General features: G+C 36.9%; 1 protein-coding gene across 3 annotated transcripts in view; it reads right to left on the reverse strand.

The window, feature by feature from the left end:
* The window catches only part of PDE5A (phosphodiesterase 5A), a 137,892-nt gene that overhangs the window by 102,088 nt on the left and 17,412 nt on the right, over nucleotides 1–18,392 (reverse strand). For all 3 annotated transcript variants that reach the window (XM_049631103.1, XM_049631106.1, XM_049631104.1), the window contains exons 2-3: nucleotides 15,126–15,714; nucleotides 3,447–3,536 (exon numbers count right to left, since the gene is read on the reverse strand). In XM_049631103.1, coding sequence (XP_049487060.1) covers nucleotides 3,447–3,536; nucleotides 15,126–15,714 — 679 coding nt within the window. The remainder of the gene's footprint in view (nucleotides 1–3,446; nucleotides 3,537–15,125; nucleotides 15,715–18,392) is intronic.

Consider the following 18,392-nt stretch of genomic DNA (forward strand, 5'->3'; position numbering starts at 1 on the left):
ATAATATATATTCATATATATATTCATATATATATTCATATATATATTCATATATATTCATATATATAATCATATATATATTCATATATATATTCATATATATAATATACAAATATATATATTATATATATATATATTCACATAATCAAATTCAAATCATCCTTACTAAAACAGCTTAAGTTTTAAAAACTGATAATACCACATGTTGCCAAGGAGGTGAAGCAGCTGGAACTCTTAAGTTGTTGGTAAGAACACATGTGGTAGAGCCACTTTGGGAAAGAGTCTGGAAGTTTCTTATAAAATTAAACATACACCTACCATATGACCTAGCAAGTCCCCTCCTATATATTTACCAAAGAGAAATGAAAGCATTACGTCCACACAAAGACCTGTATGCAAACACTCACAGTGGCTTCTTTCATAATAGTGGCTTTTTTCATAAAACTGGAAACAATTCAAGTGTCTATCAACCAATGAATGAATAATCAAACTAGTATATTCACGCCATGGAATAAATCACTCATCAATAAAAAGGAATTGGGATGCCTTGATGGCTCAGTCAGTTGAGCACAGGACTCTTGACTTTGGCGCAGGTCATGATCTCACAGTCAGGCTCGGCGCTGACAGAGCACAAAGCCTGCTGAGGATTCCCTCTCCCTCTCTCCCTGCCCCTCCCCGACTCACACTCTGTCTCAAAACACATGAATAAACATTAAAAAAATAAAATAAAATAAAATAAAATAAATAAAATAAAATAAAATGGAACAAATTACTGATACTTGCAACAACATGGATGAACCTCACGAACATTATACTAAGTGAAAGAAACCAGGCACACAAGACTATATACTGTAGGAATCCATTTATATGACATTCTAAGAAAAGGCAAAGACAATAGTGACAAGAAACAGACTAGTGATTGTTAGGGGTTAGCGGTTGAGGGAGGGAGGGGGATGGGATCAACTGCAAGGGGTACAGGGAAATATCTGAGGTGACAGAAATGTTCTGTATCTGTATCGCAGTGATGATTACATGTCTGTATACACATTTGCCAAAACTCATCAAGCCATACACTTAAAATGGATGAATTTTATTGTGTTAAATTATACCTCAATACAGCCTTTTGCTTGTTTTAATTTAAGTCATCTTCCCAGGTAGTCATAAAGAGAGAAACACATGTATCCTGTGGTCCCACTCACTCTGCCCTGGTGGTTTTGTTGCACATTCTCATGGGTTCCCCCAATCCCCAATGTTGGTGAGATTGTTCACACTATTTAGAAAGAGAAGTTAATCAGAGAATGATTCAGGCTGAGTCTTTGGCCAGTACAAAGTTGTTTTCTGGATCACAATTTTCCCATATACTTAACTAACTGGAAGCTGAATACAGTCTTCTCAAGTGCACAGAATCCTAGCTCTTGGTTTACAACTACGGCTATCAGATAAAATACAGGAAAGCTAGTCAAATTTAATTTCAGATGAGCGACAAGTAATTTTTAGTTTAACTACATCACAAATATTGCAAGGGACATACTTCTTAGTTGCTATATATGGCAACCCATCATTAGTCCATGCATTTTCCATTTTATTTATTCACCCACATAATTAACCAATTAATTAACCAACGAATTAATCAATTGAGTAGTTAATTAATTAATTTCATATTCATGGTTTAACTGCAAGTACTTTTAGTGACTTTGGCTCTAACTATCCCCTTTAAAAAACCAGGTAGCGGGGAGCCTGGGTGGCTCGGTTGGTTAAGCGGCCGACTTGGGCTCAGGTCATGATCTCGAGGTCCGTGAGTTCGAGCCCCGCGTCGGGCTCTGTGCTGACTGCTCAGAGCCTGGAGCCTGTTTCAGATTCTGTGTCTCCCTCTCTCTCTGCCCCTCCCCTGTTCATGCTCTGTCTCTCTCTGTCTCAAAAATAAATAAACGTTAAAAAAAAAATTAAAAAAACAAAACAAAACAAAAAAACCAGGTAGCAACTCTAAGACACTGAGAACTTATTTTAGACTACTGAAAAATAGTCTTGTTTAGGATCCTGTTAGTCAAATTGTGATCTGCAGACTTGGGGTGTCTGCATCAACTTGGTGCTTGTTAGAAAAGAACCTCAGGTCCCACCTAGGCCTACAGAATTCAGAAACTGCATTTTAACAAAATCCCTATGTGATTCATATGCACATTCATGTCTTAGAAGCACTGGTTTAGAATGCTGTGTTTTAGGAAAATTCCCAGGGCATATAGCAGGGAGGACTGAAGGGAAACTGAATGCAAGTACAGAAGCCTCTTACGAGAATATTTTAAAAGTTCAAGCACTGCTTCAGTATCTGAATTATGGCAATAGGTATGAAAGGAAAGGAACTGAAGTGAGAAAAATTCCAACAGTGAAAATCAATGGAACTTGGTAAAGGACCGGATGGAGGAGAGAAAGGAAAGATGTCATAATTTGAATATATATCAAGCAGCAGCATCGAAGTGTTTTTAGTATCTTTGGTAGTGGTTCTCAAATCTAGCTGCATATTGTAATCACCTGGGAATGTCAAAATACTGATGCTTGTGCCCCAACTCCAGAGACTGATTTCTGGTGAAGCCTGGGCATTAAAGTTTCTCAATATTTCCCAAGTGATTCTAATGTGCAGCCAAGGTTAAGATGCCCTAGTGTGGGTGCTTCCAATCTATTTGTTTTCACTTCGAGTAGTGATTTTCAACCCTGGCAACACTTTAGAATTATTTGGAGAGCTTTAAAAACATATCAGTGTCTATACACTGCCCTTAGAGAGTCAGATTTAATTGGTAGTATTTTAGAGTTCCTCAGTTGATTGTGATGTGCAGTCAGGACTGAAAACGTTTAACTGAAACATACAATTTGACTGTTAATTTATTAACTTTTTTTTTTTCAAATAAGTATGGGTGAAGAGGGAATTTAGTGCTAACAGAATCCAAACCTTCTAGGCAGATGAAATATAAACCAAAACATTTCATTTGCTTGTTATAATTTCACAATGAAATGTACTTGGAATTAGCTACAATTTTCATGTTTTCAAAACCTCATTTTGAATGCCTCCCCACAAAATCAGCTGATGACCACTACAATTGGATAACCATTTATGAAATGAACATTATTCAGATGCTTCCAATATAATATGAAATAAATTGATTCTAACCACAATCACAATTATGTATCATAAAAGAGAATAAGGTCCTAGGGTGGTGGTGGGGTAGTGAGGTAAGGAAATAAAAAGTCTGAAATCTATTTCTAAGTCAAAGTAAAGTCTCTATCAAGATTCAGCCCTATCTAAAGTCCAAATAAAAAAAATCTAGGAGAATATTTAAGCTCTTCATAATTAACTTGTCACTACAGTATTATTTCATAAACATGCAAAGTAAAAGTTTTTTTCAAAAAGAAAAGTGTTTCCAAATGACCTTTTACAAAACGGAAAATTGGCTTACCTCTTCCCTATGATTCTTAATCGGCATACAAAGAATACTTTGTGTCCTGTAGCCTGTAATTTGGTCAACTTCTGCATTGAACCGAGGATCCTAGTAAAGAAAAATTCAATTTAATGACTGACCTGTTCAAGGACAGATTTGATTTTTCTGATTTATAAGATTAGAAAAATCTAACCTTCAACTTACCTTGTTGCTCTGAATGACAATTTTATCATTGGGTAAGACATCAAATCATCTAAGTACATATCATCTTTGACAAAGATAAATTTATATTTTTTAGTAGCTAGTGTTTATGAGAACCAAAAAAATACAGACTCAAACAAATGTTCAGAAATAATGGAAATTCAAAATATTAACTGATTTAGATAGCATTCCTTAGACTCACAAAAAAGCGGCAACTCTCCACCTCTGTAATACAATTTGCCTGTTCCCATTTCGCTATCTGATTCTTCTGTGCCATCCTAAAGAAAAGCATCTCTGCTCTGAAATTTTTCCTATAAAACCTACCAACTCCAAAGTGACCAGCTTAATATTGACTTTACTTCCCATATAATGGTGTTTATATTTTACCTCAGTATTCTGTTCTTCTATCTCAGGTGTTCATAGGAATTTTAAATATTTTCATGTGTATGTGTACGTAAAACAAGCTGTATGGCCTCAATCAGACTGTAAACAACTCCTTAATCTTTGTATTTTTTTCTTTCTTACAAATTACATCATACACATCCAATAACCACAAAGGACTTCTGAGAGGTGTAAAAGTTCTAAATGTGGGTCAATGAAAGAAGGGTACAGGCTATTTTTGTTGAACTTTAGATTGGGAATATTAAAGTTAGGCTATAAACTCTATGAGGGGATTTTTTTGGGGGAGGTTTGTCACTGTATTCCCAACACTAGCAAAAGAAGTCCAAAGAATTTGGTAAATAAATGAAGGACTTAATTAACAAATAATATCACCGTTATCAAATGTGATCATTTTTAGGTTATTATAGTTTAAAACAAACCTTGTAAGTGAGGGGGAAAACACACTAGGTGAAATGGACAGATACTACTATATGAGATAAGATTAGAATGGAAACAAACATACCAGAATGAGTGTTATTCCCCTCAAAGCAATAGTCTTAGGAAGTTACATGCTCAACCTAATTATAGCAACATTGCTCTAAAAGCTCTGTTTTTGGAATTCCCTTCAGAGAACATGGAATAGCCACACTGGAAAATCCTCATCTTTGAAAGTCATTTATTTATTTTTTTAATTAGTCAAGTCATGTAAAGCCAAAGCTGTGAATGAAGTAAATGATTACACTAGATTCCATCAACTGGGGTCAGAAATGAGGCCAAATTTCCCAAGAAAGTCGAACTTGGCATTAAAGAGAATTTCAAGACAGAAGTTATAAAATAGTGGAAAATCAGTATAAATATTTTAGATTATAAATAAACAGTACTGCATTTTTGCCTTTTTTTGCAAATATGCTCAAAGTTATACTGAGACACAGGGAAAACTTTGGCTGAATATTTAAAAAACATCTTTCTTAAATAACATACTATATTGGAATGTATCTAAAAAGGCAGACAGGATACTGATATTGATGAATTAAAGAGGTAAAAAATTATTAACTTATGTAGTGGGTTATTCTACAAGCTAATAATCAAAATATGAATAAAATGCATCCTCAGCAATTTTTGTTAATGAATATTTAAATTACAAGACCAATTTATAAAGAAGAGAACCAAACTCAACTATCTAATCAAAGCAATAGAGTTTGACAGACTGACAATAGGACTTTCACAGCTTTGGGGGCATACTAAGAGCTTAAAATCAACAGCAGCCTAAATTTCATTTCATTGAAGGAGGTGGGAATAATGTATGCTTCAAAATCATCTTAGGTGAATTTGGTCATCTCAAAGAATTTTCCTAACAACGCACTCAGGGCAAAGGCAATACACATAGAGAACTTTTAACTGCTCTAGCTCCAGCCAACACCAAAGAAAAAATGGAGCGGTACTATTATCATGATTATTCCTTTGACTGTTTATGAGAACAGTGTAAAAAAAAATAAGCCTTGGATATCCACTTGCTAAAATAAAGCAACTGGTACCAGACATGCCCTCCTACTGAAAAATATAAGACTAGACAAATATATGAGACAGCTAAACTACAGACCATGAAAATGGGGAATACACATGACAACCAGGCAATACTCTGGCTTTCTTCCGGGGGCATTTTCCTGCTGGCAAAAAGGTAGGTGGTACACAAGTGCAGTAACAGTTCCAAATGGAATTGAAAGGAATTCAGGGCTTCTAAAGTGGCTAAAATTTGCAAGGCAAAGTACCTAATAAGAGAGCTATCTTGGGGAATTAGGGGAAGGGGTAAAAGGAGTGGCAAAAGATTGAGTGGCTATTCACTTCAGATATGTATAGAGCAAGGCTCTAAGAGAACTAGCTAAAATTATGTGTTGAAGGCTGAAAGCAGAATGGTGATACCAATTAGGTAAATATTTGGAGGCACTGGAGCTCCAGCTCAAACAGAGGAGAGACCTCACTAAGCACCTCAGGCATTCAGCTGAGACACAGAAAGGCTACTCCTTAGGAGTAAGGACCATACCCTTGATTTGGGAAGGGGTGTAGAGACAGTATTCAAAACAAAAATAGATCTACCTTAACAATAACACCAAGTCTGGCAGGACCAAAAAGATCATTTGTAATTTCACCACCTACAAGAACAAATATCAGCCCTCTTTTAAAGAAGGATGATATGATCCAAATGCCCTGCAAGAAAACATCCACAATATCCAGCATACAATAAAAAATCGCAACACATGTGAAGAAAACTTGCAATTGCAACCCATAGTGAGGAGGAGAAAAAGTAGTCAATAGAAAATGACTCAAAAATGATTCAGATGTTAGAATTAACAGACAAGGACTTAAAAGATTCTATTATAAATGTACTTAAGGGCTTAAAGGAAAACATGGTAATAATGAACAGATGGGAAACTATAAAAAAAAACTTAAAAAAAAAACAACAAATGGAAACTCTAGAGCTGAAAACTACAATGTCTAAAATGAAAAGTTCATCGATGCATTTAATAGCAGATGAAGAACAAAATAAGAAAGGGTCAGCGAACCTGAAGACAAATCAACAGAAAGTACTCAATCAGAAGGACTGAGAGGGGAAAAGCCTATAGAAAGTTAACAGAGCCTTGGTGTTTTCTGGGACATCATCAAGTGGTCCAGCATATATATCATTGGAGTCCCAAAGAGAAGAAAGAGGATGGAGTGGAAAAATACTTAAAGACATAGACCAAAATTTCTCCAAAGTTAGTGAAAATCTTAAACTTACACACATATTATGAAAATGATACATAAGAAACATAAGATGAAAATACAAAGGATAGCTGACTTCTCATGAGAAAAGTGAAGACCAAAAATATGGGAAAATTCTGTTAAAATGTTGAAAGAAAAATAATTATTAACTGAGTATTGTCTATCCAGTGAAAATATCTTTCAAGAATACAGGCAAAATAAAGGCATTTTCAGATAAACTAAAACTGAGACAATTTGTCACCACCAGACTTTTACTATAAGAAGTGCTAATGGAAATTGTTCAGCCTAAAGGGAGAGACACCAGATTCTACAGAAAGGAGTAAAGAGCTTGGGACTTGGTTTGAACATGCATAAATATGTAAAGATAAGGAAGCCTGGGTCTTCATTTTTTGAGAAGGAAACACCCAATAGAAAAAGGAGGAAGAGAAACAAAATGCACCTTGAGGAGTTGAAGGTATCACTAAGAATTCTTTGATATAAAAATAAATAAAATATAGGCATGTGTTGTATATTTACATATTTTTTTCCTAGCTCTGTCTACTGACATACTGGTAGCAACAAACACATACCAGAAGTAATGAACACATCTAGTGCTCACATCTTGGCTTCTATCTTGGTTATTTCCTCCAATGAAAGGAATCAGAGTTCCTTGAGAAATGAATGATTCTAGGGCTAGGACAGGGAAAGTATAAGATAAGCCTGGAACATATTGTTAAGCCAATTAGAACTTTCAGACCACAAGAAAGCAAGAAAACCCAGAGTGATGGCAACATAACAAAAAGATACAGAGCCTGGCGAATTGGATATAATTTGAGAATGTGAATAAATAAAGATAATAACAGATCATAACTCATTAAACAAAACAAAAATCTGTGAGTCCACAGTGAAATAAATAAAGGAATGTATGAATAAAGAAGGCAAACTCTTCGTTACATGAGAACTAAAAAATATAGAAGTTATGATGGAGTTAGCGAATCAATGGATACTAAAATTACCACATGTAGGTTCATGAAGAATAGAATATTTACACAATATCAAGGTACCTCATCATAAGATTTATTAATTACAATATAAAAACTGTACCTTTATGGTGGAGAAACCTAGTAGACACCACTAACCAAGTTTTCAAAATTAACATCAACACTGGGATAAATCAAAATCACATGCTTCCTGGCAACATATGTTGAGAAGACTGTGGGTATTTAATAAAATATATATTTAGTCTTTGTCCCAGGTTCCAGCACAGAGCTCCTAAAATCCCTGTAATTCCCTGAGTAACAGGAAAGTCTTTTGATAGTCAACACAAGCCCCTTTCAACTGTACCTGTGTTCATGCTAATGAGATGAGTCATAAGTGAGTGGGCCCCAGAGAGCTTCCAGATGGGGACTGGCTACAGAAAAATCAATCAACTTATTATAGGGTTAGAACTCTGAGCCCCACCCCTGACCTCCAGAGAAGGGAGAGGGAGCTGGAGATTGAATTCAATCTAATGGCCAATGGATTTAATCAGTCATGCCTACATAATGAAACCTTGATTTAAAAAAACCTCAAAACAATGAAGTTTGGAGGAGTGTCCAGGTTGGTGAAGATATCTACATGCTAGGATTGTGGTGCACCTCCTGGAAAAGGAATGGAATTTCTGTGTTCCCCCACCTCCTATTCTTTGCCCTAATGCATCTCTTCCATTTAGTTGTTCCTGAATTGTATACATTAAAATAAAACTATAATTGTAAATATAGTGCTTCCTTGAGTTATGTGATTCATTCCAGCAAATTATTGAACCTGAAAGAGGAATCACCTAATTTGTAGGTTGGCATAAATGTGGGTAGCTTGGGGGCCCTGTTTGTGGCTGGTTTCTGAACTGGGAACTGTGGACAATCTAGTGGGATTGAGTCTTTAGACTGTGGGGTCTGTGCTAACTAGTAGCAGTATAGTGTCAGCAGTTAGTTACGAGTGGTAGTTAGTGCTAACTACTAGCAGTTAGCATCAGAATTGAATTGGGTTGTAGGATATCCACCTGGTATAGGAAAAGTGAAGAACTGACTGTTGTTTGGAAGCCCAAACAAGGTCTCATCATTGATATCTGTGGTTCTGTCCAAAATGCCTACTTTGAGTCTCCTCAAAAATTTGACAAAATAATTAGCCTGTACTCTCAAAATATATGTACAGATAGATAAAGAAACAGAGAATCTATTCCAGATTTAAAGAAGACTAAAGACACATGACAAGCATATTCATTATATAATTCTGGATCAGACCCTTGATCAGAGGAAAAAATAGCTATGAAGAACATTAATGGGACAATAAACTAAATTGAACTATGGACTATTAGGTAATAGCATTGTATCATAATCCTGATTTGGACAAATGTATTCAAATTATATAAAAGAACATCCTAGTTAGAAAACATTCACTGAAAAATTTAGTAAAAATATTTCCAACTTTTTAAGTGGTTCAGAAAAATAGTATACACGTATTACTTACATGTATTATATATGAAAGAAAAAAATGATAAAGTAAATGTGGCAAAACATAAGCAGCTGGAGAATTTGGATAGTATGTATATGGAAGTTTCTTCTACTAGACTTACAACTTTCCCTTAAGTTTGAAATTACATAAAAGTAAAAATAACAGAAAACAACATAGTAGACTTGCCAATTTATAAGCTATTTTTCTCTTACAGAGTGGCATTTTTAAGACAATGTCTAAAACTTATTAGAACATTAAACAAAGACAGATATAGTGGTTCCCACACTATGTTCCTTGGGGTACAATTAGATCATGACAGATTGGTAGATTTATCAAGATTAAAACAGTTGATATTGTTACTTCTTTCTTCTAAAATTCATTTTGGAAATCATTTTACTCATTAGAAATTCTTTGAGAGAGCTCATAGTTCTTTTTTTTTAAATTTTTTTAACGTTTATTCATTTTTTTGATAGAGAGAGACAGAGCATGAGTGGGGGAGGGGCAGAGAGAGAGGGAGACACAGAATCCTAAGCAGGCTCCAGGCTCTGAACTCACAGCACAGGGCTCGATGCGGGGCTCAAACTCACGGACTGTGAGATCATGACCTGAGTCGAAGTCAGATGCCCAACCGACTGAGCCACCCAGGCTCCCCAGAGGGCTCATAGTTCTTTAGGAAAACTTCTTTTTTTTTTTTTTTTTCCCCAACGTTTTTTATTTATTTTTTTGGGACAGAGAGAGACAGAGCATGAATGGGGGAGGGGCAGAGAGAGAGGGAGACACAGAATCGGAAACAGGCTCCAGGCTCCGAGCCATCAGCCCAGAGCCTGACGCGGGGCTCGAACTCACGGACCGCGAGATCGTGACCTGGCTGAAGTCGGACGCTTAACTGACTGCGCCACCCAGGCGCCCCTTTAGGAAAACTTCTTGATAAAGTGAGATGTGCAAAGTGAGAGATGGTAAAGACTTACTTATCTTGATAAGGAATGCAAAAGGAGGAATAAAGTCATTGGGGTGGGAAGAACAGTAGCTACATGGTAAAGGCCATATGAATGGCAATGAGACCCTCCCCTAAAACTCTCCAAGTCTTCTTCCTAGAAATCATAGCATACCTGGAGTGGCTGTCCTATGGAAACAGGAGAAGAGTCTAAGTTTTGCATTCTGGTTGACTTAGGAGAAAAAGGAGTGTTTTGACAATACAAATCCTTTGACAGGAAATCTTGGGGAATCTTGAGGGTTCTGTAGGGCATGACACTAGGTGTTCAATGCAATCTGTGATGGTCAATTTTAAGTGTCAGCTTGACTCAGCTAAGGAATGCTCGAATAGCTGGTAAAACATTATTCTTGGATATGTCTGTAAGGATGTCTCTAGAAGAGATTAGCATTTGAATCAATAAACTGAGCAAAGAAGATCTTCACCAATGCAGGTTGGCACCATTTAAATCATTGAGGGCCTGAATAGAACAAAGAGGCAGAGGAAGGACAAATTCATCCTTTCTACTTAAGTTGAAACATCTACCTTCTTCTGCCCACCTGCTCTCCACTGAAGTTCCTGGTTCCCAGGCTTTTGGATTCGAACCCACAACAGACTTAGACTACAGGTTGCCCAATTCTCAGGCCTTCAGACTCTGAATTACACCACCGGCTTTCCTACTTGTCCAGCTTTCAGGCAGTGGGCAGACTGTGGAAATTCTATGCCTCCATAATCCAGTAAGCTAATTTCTGTAATAAACTTCTTCTCATATATATGTGTATTCTATTGAGTCAATTTCTCTGAAAAACCCTCACTATACACAATCTAATATAGATACTAGATGATACCTAGTTTTCATATAGAAGAATACCAAACGCATTTATACAGTTGTCCTGAGTTGTTCTGATGATTACGTTTTATTTATTTATTTATTTATTTTTAACGTTTATTTATTTTTGAGACAGAGAGAGACAGAGCATGAACGGGGGAGGGTCAGAGAGAGGGAGACACAGAATCTGAAACAGGCTCCAGGCTCTGAGCTGTCAGCACAGAGCCCGACGCGGGGCTCAAACTCACAGACCGCGAGATCATGACCTGAGCCGAAGTCGGCCGCTCAACCAACTGAGCCACCCAGGCGCCCCGATGATTACGTTTTAATATCTTATTATCAATAAATGCTGTGCCACATTCAGGAAAGTTACACGAATGATGGGCTGATGCAGAAGGAGATGATGTGTGATTAAACATCTATCTATAGACAGCAAATACCCTCTCATTAGTATTTGCGGTCTAATTGAGAATCACGGGTTTAAGTTATGGATCTTGTTTTATATTTTAAATAAATGAATGTGTTATTTTATTAGTAATAAAATAAGATGACTTCTCACATTTATATCATTCTGTCACAAAGTTTTAAAAAACGAATCAAATGTTGACCACTTCTTATAACTGACTTATCTATGAGACTATTTTTTTGTTTTTAGCTTCAATCTGAGTATGATTATGTTTCATGGCCACCTCCGGGTTTTGCACAACTTTTCAAGGGTCCTATGGTCAAATAAGCTTTAAGAAATACTGCTTTTAGGGTGTAATTTTCACAGATGCATGTTTAAAGAGGTAGGACTTAGAAAACAGAATGCATTCTGACTACTTTCACAAAAGGCTATGAGACACTATTTTGATATGAATCATGGGTGGGGCTGAATTATGAATTATCCATTAGCCAACTGACTTCTACTGTCAACAGCAATGTAAACTGTGTGTCACAGATCAACCCCACAACTTCTAAATGAAATCCTTGGGACACAAATAACTTCTGCGGGGCCACTATAAACACGGATCAAGGGTGCCAAGGGTGATGCAGCAACATGAAGAATCCACAGGCTAAGACGCTTCACCCTGGAAGCACTGCAAATCAAGGACATGGACCCCTTTGAGACAGCAGTACAAGAATTGAATCATTACTAACTGCAAAATAAAACTGACACTGTCAAAAATGGTAAGCGTATTAAACAAAATGCATATAAGTGAAGAAATTCTCAGGGCTGCAGAAACTTAGAACCACGCAGACAAATGAAGGCTTTCTCAGCGAAGCTGAAGCATATTTATGGTCCTACTGTACTTGGGACTATAGTGCCATTGAAAAGTGGAAACCCAGCTGTCACCTAAGACAGGAAGGGAATTCTGCAAATTTGGCAGCAATCCTTCAGCTGTGTCCTTAATACCCCGCTTGTAGTCTGCGACGGTGTGACGTTGCTCCAGAGCTCATAGAAGTTGCAGAGAGAGCTCCAAGAAGAATCAAAATTGAATAAACTCCTTGTATAGAATGGATTCTGGAAAATACCTCAGGATTTCACATCTTTCCCTAAATCCCTGCCCTCAATATTCCTCACTGGCTACCATATTTACTCACCCATCTTCAAACCCTCAGTCATCCTAACTCCTCCTTTCCCCTCACTTTCAACTCCTATTAGCAACCAACTCCAACGGATTCCACTTCTTTATCGGAAATCCACTCCTTTCTTTTACTCATAAGGCTAGTGTCCTGGTTCAGGTACTCACTGCCTCACACTATTCAATGATCTGTCCTCCCAGTTTCTAGAATTTTTCTAATTCATTTTATGACCACTGTAAAATTCATCCTGCTAAAGCACAGTATGAATCATAGCAATCCCCCTTTCAAACCACCTTTAATTATCCCTCGTGGTTCTAGTCCACATACACACCCCTCAGCCTGGCATTCAAGACCCCAGTAATCTCCAGGCTCTGCTCCCATAGCTCCTCAATGTCTACACTATTACCCACACGTCTATACGATGACATGTGGTGCACCTGCCCTGTTGCTTCTTTCAACTTCTCTTTGCATCTGGATTTCACCATGTACACAAACCAATCTATTCAAATCTTATCTGTTTTCTAGGGTCCATATCAAGCGGTGCTTCCTCAAAGAAACATTTCTTCATCTCCCCAACTAATGATATCTCCTGCTTCCCTGAACCTACCACATTTTCCTGGGCATCTATTATGACCTCCTTTCTATTCTACTTACCTATCCTATCTACTATATAATTTTAATTTAGTAAATATTTATTAAGACTTGACTGGGAGGATTCCTGGGTGGCTCAGTCGGTTAAGTGTCCGACTTTGGCTCAGGTCATGATCTCACGGTTTGTGGGTTTGAGCCCTGCATCGGGCTCTGTGCTGACAGCTCAGAGCCTGCAGCCTGCTTCAGATTCTGTCTCTGGCTCTCTCTCTGCCCCTCCCCCACTTGTGCTCTGTCTCTCTGTCTCTAAAATAAATACACATTAAAAATTTTTGGAAAAAAAAAAGACTTTACTGGGGCACCTGAGTGGCTCAGTCAGTTAAGCGTCTGACTTCAGCTCAGGTCATGATCTCGCGGGTGGTGGATTCAAGCCCCCCATCCAGCTCTGTGCTGACAGCTCAGAGATTGCAGCTTACTTCTGATTCTGGGTCTTCCTTTCTCTCTGCCCCTCCCCTACTCATGCTCTGTCTCTGTCTGTCGAAAATAAATAAATGTTAAAAAAAAAGACTTGACTATGTGCCAGGCATTGCATTAGCTCTCATGAATACAGGGATGAATAAAAAAAGCAATGACCCTTCAAATTACAGAGAGGAATTGCAAACCGGGATTGCCACGGAATATTTAGTGTACCACATGGTAGGTAGCTAGAACAATTGTTCTATTACAGTGCTTGAAAATACCTGATAAAGTGCCATTCAATTAAGATGTTTTATTTATTTATATTTTTTACTTAAGTTTCTTTATTTTGAGGGAAAGAGAGAGAGAGAGAGCGCGCACACATAATTGGATGAGGGGCAGAGAAGGAGAGAGAATCCTAAGCAGGCTCTGCACTTTCAGCACAGAGCCCCACATGGGGCTGGATCTCACAAACTGTGAGATTATGACCTAAGCCAAGATAAAGAGTCAGACACTTAACCGACTGAGCCACCCGGGTGTCCCTAAGATGCTTTATTTAAAAACCATAATTCTGGGGCACCTGGGTGGCTCAGTTGATTGAGAGTCCAACTTTGGCTCAGGTCACAATCTCATGGTTGGTAAGTGCAAGCCCCACATCGGGCTCACTGCTGTCAGCACGGAGCCTGCTTCAGATCGTCTGTCGCCTTCTCTCTCTGCCCCTTCCCTGCTTGTGCTCTCTCTCTCTCAAAAATAAATAAATCTTTAAAAAAAACATAATTCTATTAATAAAAAAGATAATTTTAAATGAAAAATTTGAAGAATCATATAGTGTAATCTTTAAGACCATAATTAAAGACCTGTATATAATTGAAGCAAAGTAGAAGAAATACCAAATCTTTCTGCTGAACTATTTTAGAGCAACAATTTCTATTTTTTTGAAGACATAAATTCATTTGTTTAATAAAATAAATGAAAGAAAATATGGAAAGAAAGTCAGATTTTGGTGTCAACGGGACTTCAAATGAATGAATATAATTAATTCGAATAAATAGATAAATGAATGAACAAATGAATGAAAAAAGACTACTGGTTTCGTTTTTTGACAGGTTTTGGACCTAGCATTTTAGATTGTCAGTAAAATCCTTGGGAGATAAAATAGATAAGGATAATTATAGTCAAAAAGAGAATACAACTATGAGATGAGCTATGTTAAATTATCACCAAGAAGAAAACAAGACAAGCTTTCTCTAGGGCCCATATCCTTGACTCAACCACAAATAAAGAAACCCTGGCATTTAAAAAGATGGGAAAGTTCTTACCATACGTACCAATTTTAAGTAAGTATGCAAATTACTACATTCAGTAATCCTGTTACATCTCAGCTTGAAATATCCCTACCATTCCCAGCAGTTGTCCAATGTTCCATCCATGTTCCTCTCCTCATCCTGCTACCCCATCTCAATGATTCCCCACTTACCTCGTAAGCATCTTTGATGTTTAAGGGCTCACCAAATGCTGCCACGTGTCCCACAATGCCTTTGTTCCATTCTAAGCGGATACAGTTATTTGAAGCTTCTTCCAGTGTTGAACCTTCTGCAACATCAAACAGGCGGCTGATAAGAAACTTGTCGTTGGAGCTGTCCTCACAGACAAGGAACAGGGAATAGCGATCGGCAGAGATAAGTCCATGAATATGCAAGAAAATTTTGTGACATAAGGCTGTGACATCCAAATGACTAGAGATATCTTTCACTAATTCCAAGAGTCTTGAGCACTGGTCCCCTTCATCATTATCAAACCTTGGGGGGGTTAGAGGCATCTGTTCCTTCTTTTCTGAGTCAGAGAGGAAGCTCACGGTTCCCTCAGAATCCTTGACAACAATGGGTCTAAGAGGCCGGTCAAATTCGGAGGCAGAGATTTTCCTGGTTGGTGTTCCAGGTGCACTGCTATCTGCACGGGGACTCTGCTGCGAGGGGCAAGAGCAAGATTCTGTGTGGCTTCTGATACCTTCTTTGCACACAGGGATGGTGTGGACTCTCTCAGCAAACCAGGCATTGACCATTTCTCTGCAGAACAGAATGCAGACATATTACATATTTAAGAAAGAAAGGTGCTATCCCTGAAAACTGCTAAAAATTCTCTCACAGCAAACTGATCAGATAGTAATTCAATTTTTCACAGAAAATAAAAATAACGTGGTTTGTTTAAGACAGTTTCATTTTGAAAAACTGTAGAGAACAATTGGCACAATGAACATTTTAATAAAGTCTGATGCCTATATACATAGACTTTCAGATATCTGATTTATAACGCATCAAGCTTCAAGTCTGCTTCTCTCAAAAGCAGTTTGTGTTAGAGTAAAAGACACTAAATTTGACAAAGTCTGAGGAAAACATAAGTACAAAAATCAGTTCGCTGTTTAAAACATAACTTGTTCTGAAGTGAAACATTTTAAAATTTAAAACAAATGTTTAACTAAATTTGGCTAGCTAATATGTCTAATTTTAGGTAATTTTATCCATATTGCTATATACAGATTAGATTTAGAAGGGAAAAATATAAATAATTTGACCTGCTTTGTAGAAAAATTATAGACTTCTGTAAATATTATCCAAATAATGCTTGTTCATCAATGGTAAAAATGATCTCTTCTTCTAGATTATCTACTTCTGGTATAAAGGAAGAAAATTAAAAAGTATGCAATACCTAATTTTAAAAATTCTGCCCATGAAAATTTAAATTATTTGTTTTTAACGTACCTTTCTGTGAAAGAACCCCATTTGAGCTAAAGGCTTCACAGTGGGCGATTTGTTTTTAAACAAACTTCAGATCACACTATACATCCAAATGATTGTTCAATTCAAATGATTCCCCTTGGCAAAACGTAATCTTATACCTTTTGATAGTGCCATTACTTTAGACATTTTTGGAGCTTTTCTTTTGAAACTTAGCTTCTAAGAAAATTTATAAGATAAATAAGAATATTAATTTTCTCTAAAAGTTAGATCTTGCTTTTCACTAAGCCCTCTTCTCAAAACTAACAAATAGAAGAAAAACCAACAAAATAAAACCAAACCAAACAAAACCTTAAAGTAACAACTAACTTAATATCTCTTACGCATAAGGCTTTCTTTTCCCAAACTCAAATTCCCTGTCAAAAGACAAAAACTTACTACCTCTGAGGATATTTAAAAGAATTTTCCATAATAAAAACAATGCAATCCCTACTCTACAATGACGTATTATTTTCACTAAAAGGCCAGGACAAAAAAAAAAGTTTGACAATGCACTATTTTGGAGAGTGTTGGTATATACTCTTCATTCTTCTTGGCAGTCGAAAGATTGTTACCACCACCTCCTTGGAAGGTAAATAGGCAATATCTAACAAATTTTAAAATGCATTTATCCTTTGTTCCAGAGATTTTACACAAAAGAAGTACCAGCATATTCACTATGGCACTGTTTGTTATAGCAAAGATAATAAGCTACCTATATCACCAATGGAAGGCTGTTTAAATACATTTATATAATGGATTACTAGGCAGACATTGAAAAATGGTCATATGTACTGCTGTGAATAATCTCCACAATTTATTAAGTGAAAAAAGAAGGACACGGAGGGAAAAAGAAAAGGTTGCCTTATTTCTGAATCTGTGTTGTTTTCCATTTATCAGATATTGCCTTAATTATTTTATTTTGAACAACAATGTATTATTTGGTAAATATACATTATTGTAAAATATGCCAGTCTAGAATGGAATGGGTAAGAAAAATAATAACACAGATATTACTAGGATGACCTCAGAATTTCAAGTGTTGGATACTATTATAAAAGCTTTTCAAAGATCCCTTTAAGAAGAAACACTTACATAACCCCCCAGAATTGCAGTAGTTGTGCCAAAGAAACTGATGTCAAAACTGCATGTGAAGCTGTCAAAAATGTACAGGAAGCTTTTGAATAAAATTGTTTTGTAAAATGTAGATAAAAAAAGCACTATGTCTAAATTAACATATTTTATGTGATTTAAAAATATGCACAGGTAACTTAAATTGTTAAATCAATATAAAAATAGGCATTTGAATTATTTCGGCTACCAACTTAAAATTTAGTACAATTTATTTCTTACCTTCTCACTGGAAAATGGTGATCAACTTTTTTTTTAATTCAAAATACTGACTTGACAACTCGAGGTGGATATCTAAACAGACAACTTACAATGGGTGAAAACACAATTCCTAACACCCTACCTGTTGTGTTGCTCCAATCTCACTCCCTGCCAGTTTTCCTCATATTAATAAAGAACACCATCACCTCCCTAGTTACTCAAACCAACATCGAGGAATTTCTCGAAATTTCTGTTTCCTTCAAATCTCACATCCAGGCCGAGTCCTGTCAATGTGACTCCCAAATCTTGTATCCCAATCGGTTCATTTCTATCTCCTGCATTACGCCCTGGTCCAAGTTCCACCACCTCTCACTATGGACTATGATCACCTGCACCTAACTGGCCTTTCTATATTATACTTGCCCCCTTTCAAATCCATTCTCCCCATAGCAGCCTGAGCAATCTTTGAACAAAGTATATCTTAACATCTTAATTATCCTACTTGGCTTCTCAGTGAATAGAGAATAAAAGTCAAGCTCTTTTAATCCCCTACCTGGCCTCCCTGGGGCTCCTCAAGCAACCAAGCTCTAACTGCCCCCAGTCTGGAATGCTCTCCTGGCACCTACATCTGGCTGATC

Source organism: Panthera uncia, chromosome B1 (assembly GCF_023721935.1).
Source record: "Panthera uncia isolate 11264 chromosome B1, Puncia_PCG_1.0, whole genome shotgun sequence".
NCBI lineage: Eukaryota > Metazoa > Chordata > Mammalia > Carnivora > Felidae > Panthera > Panthera uncia.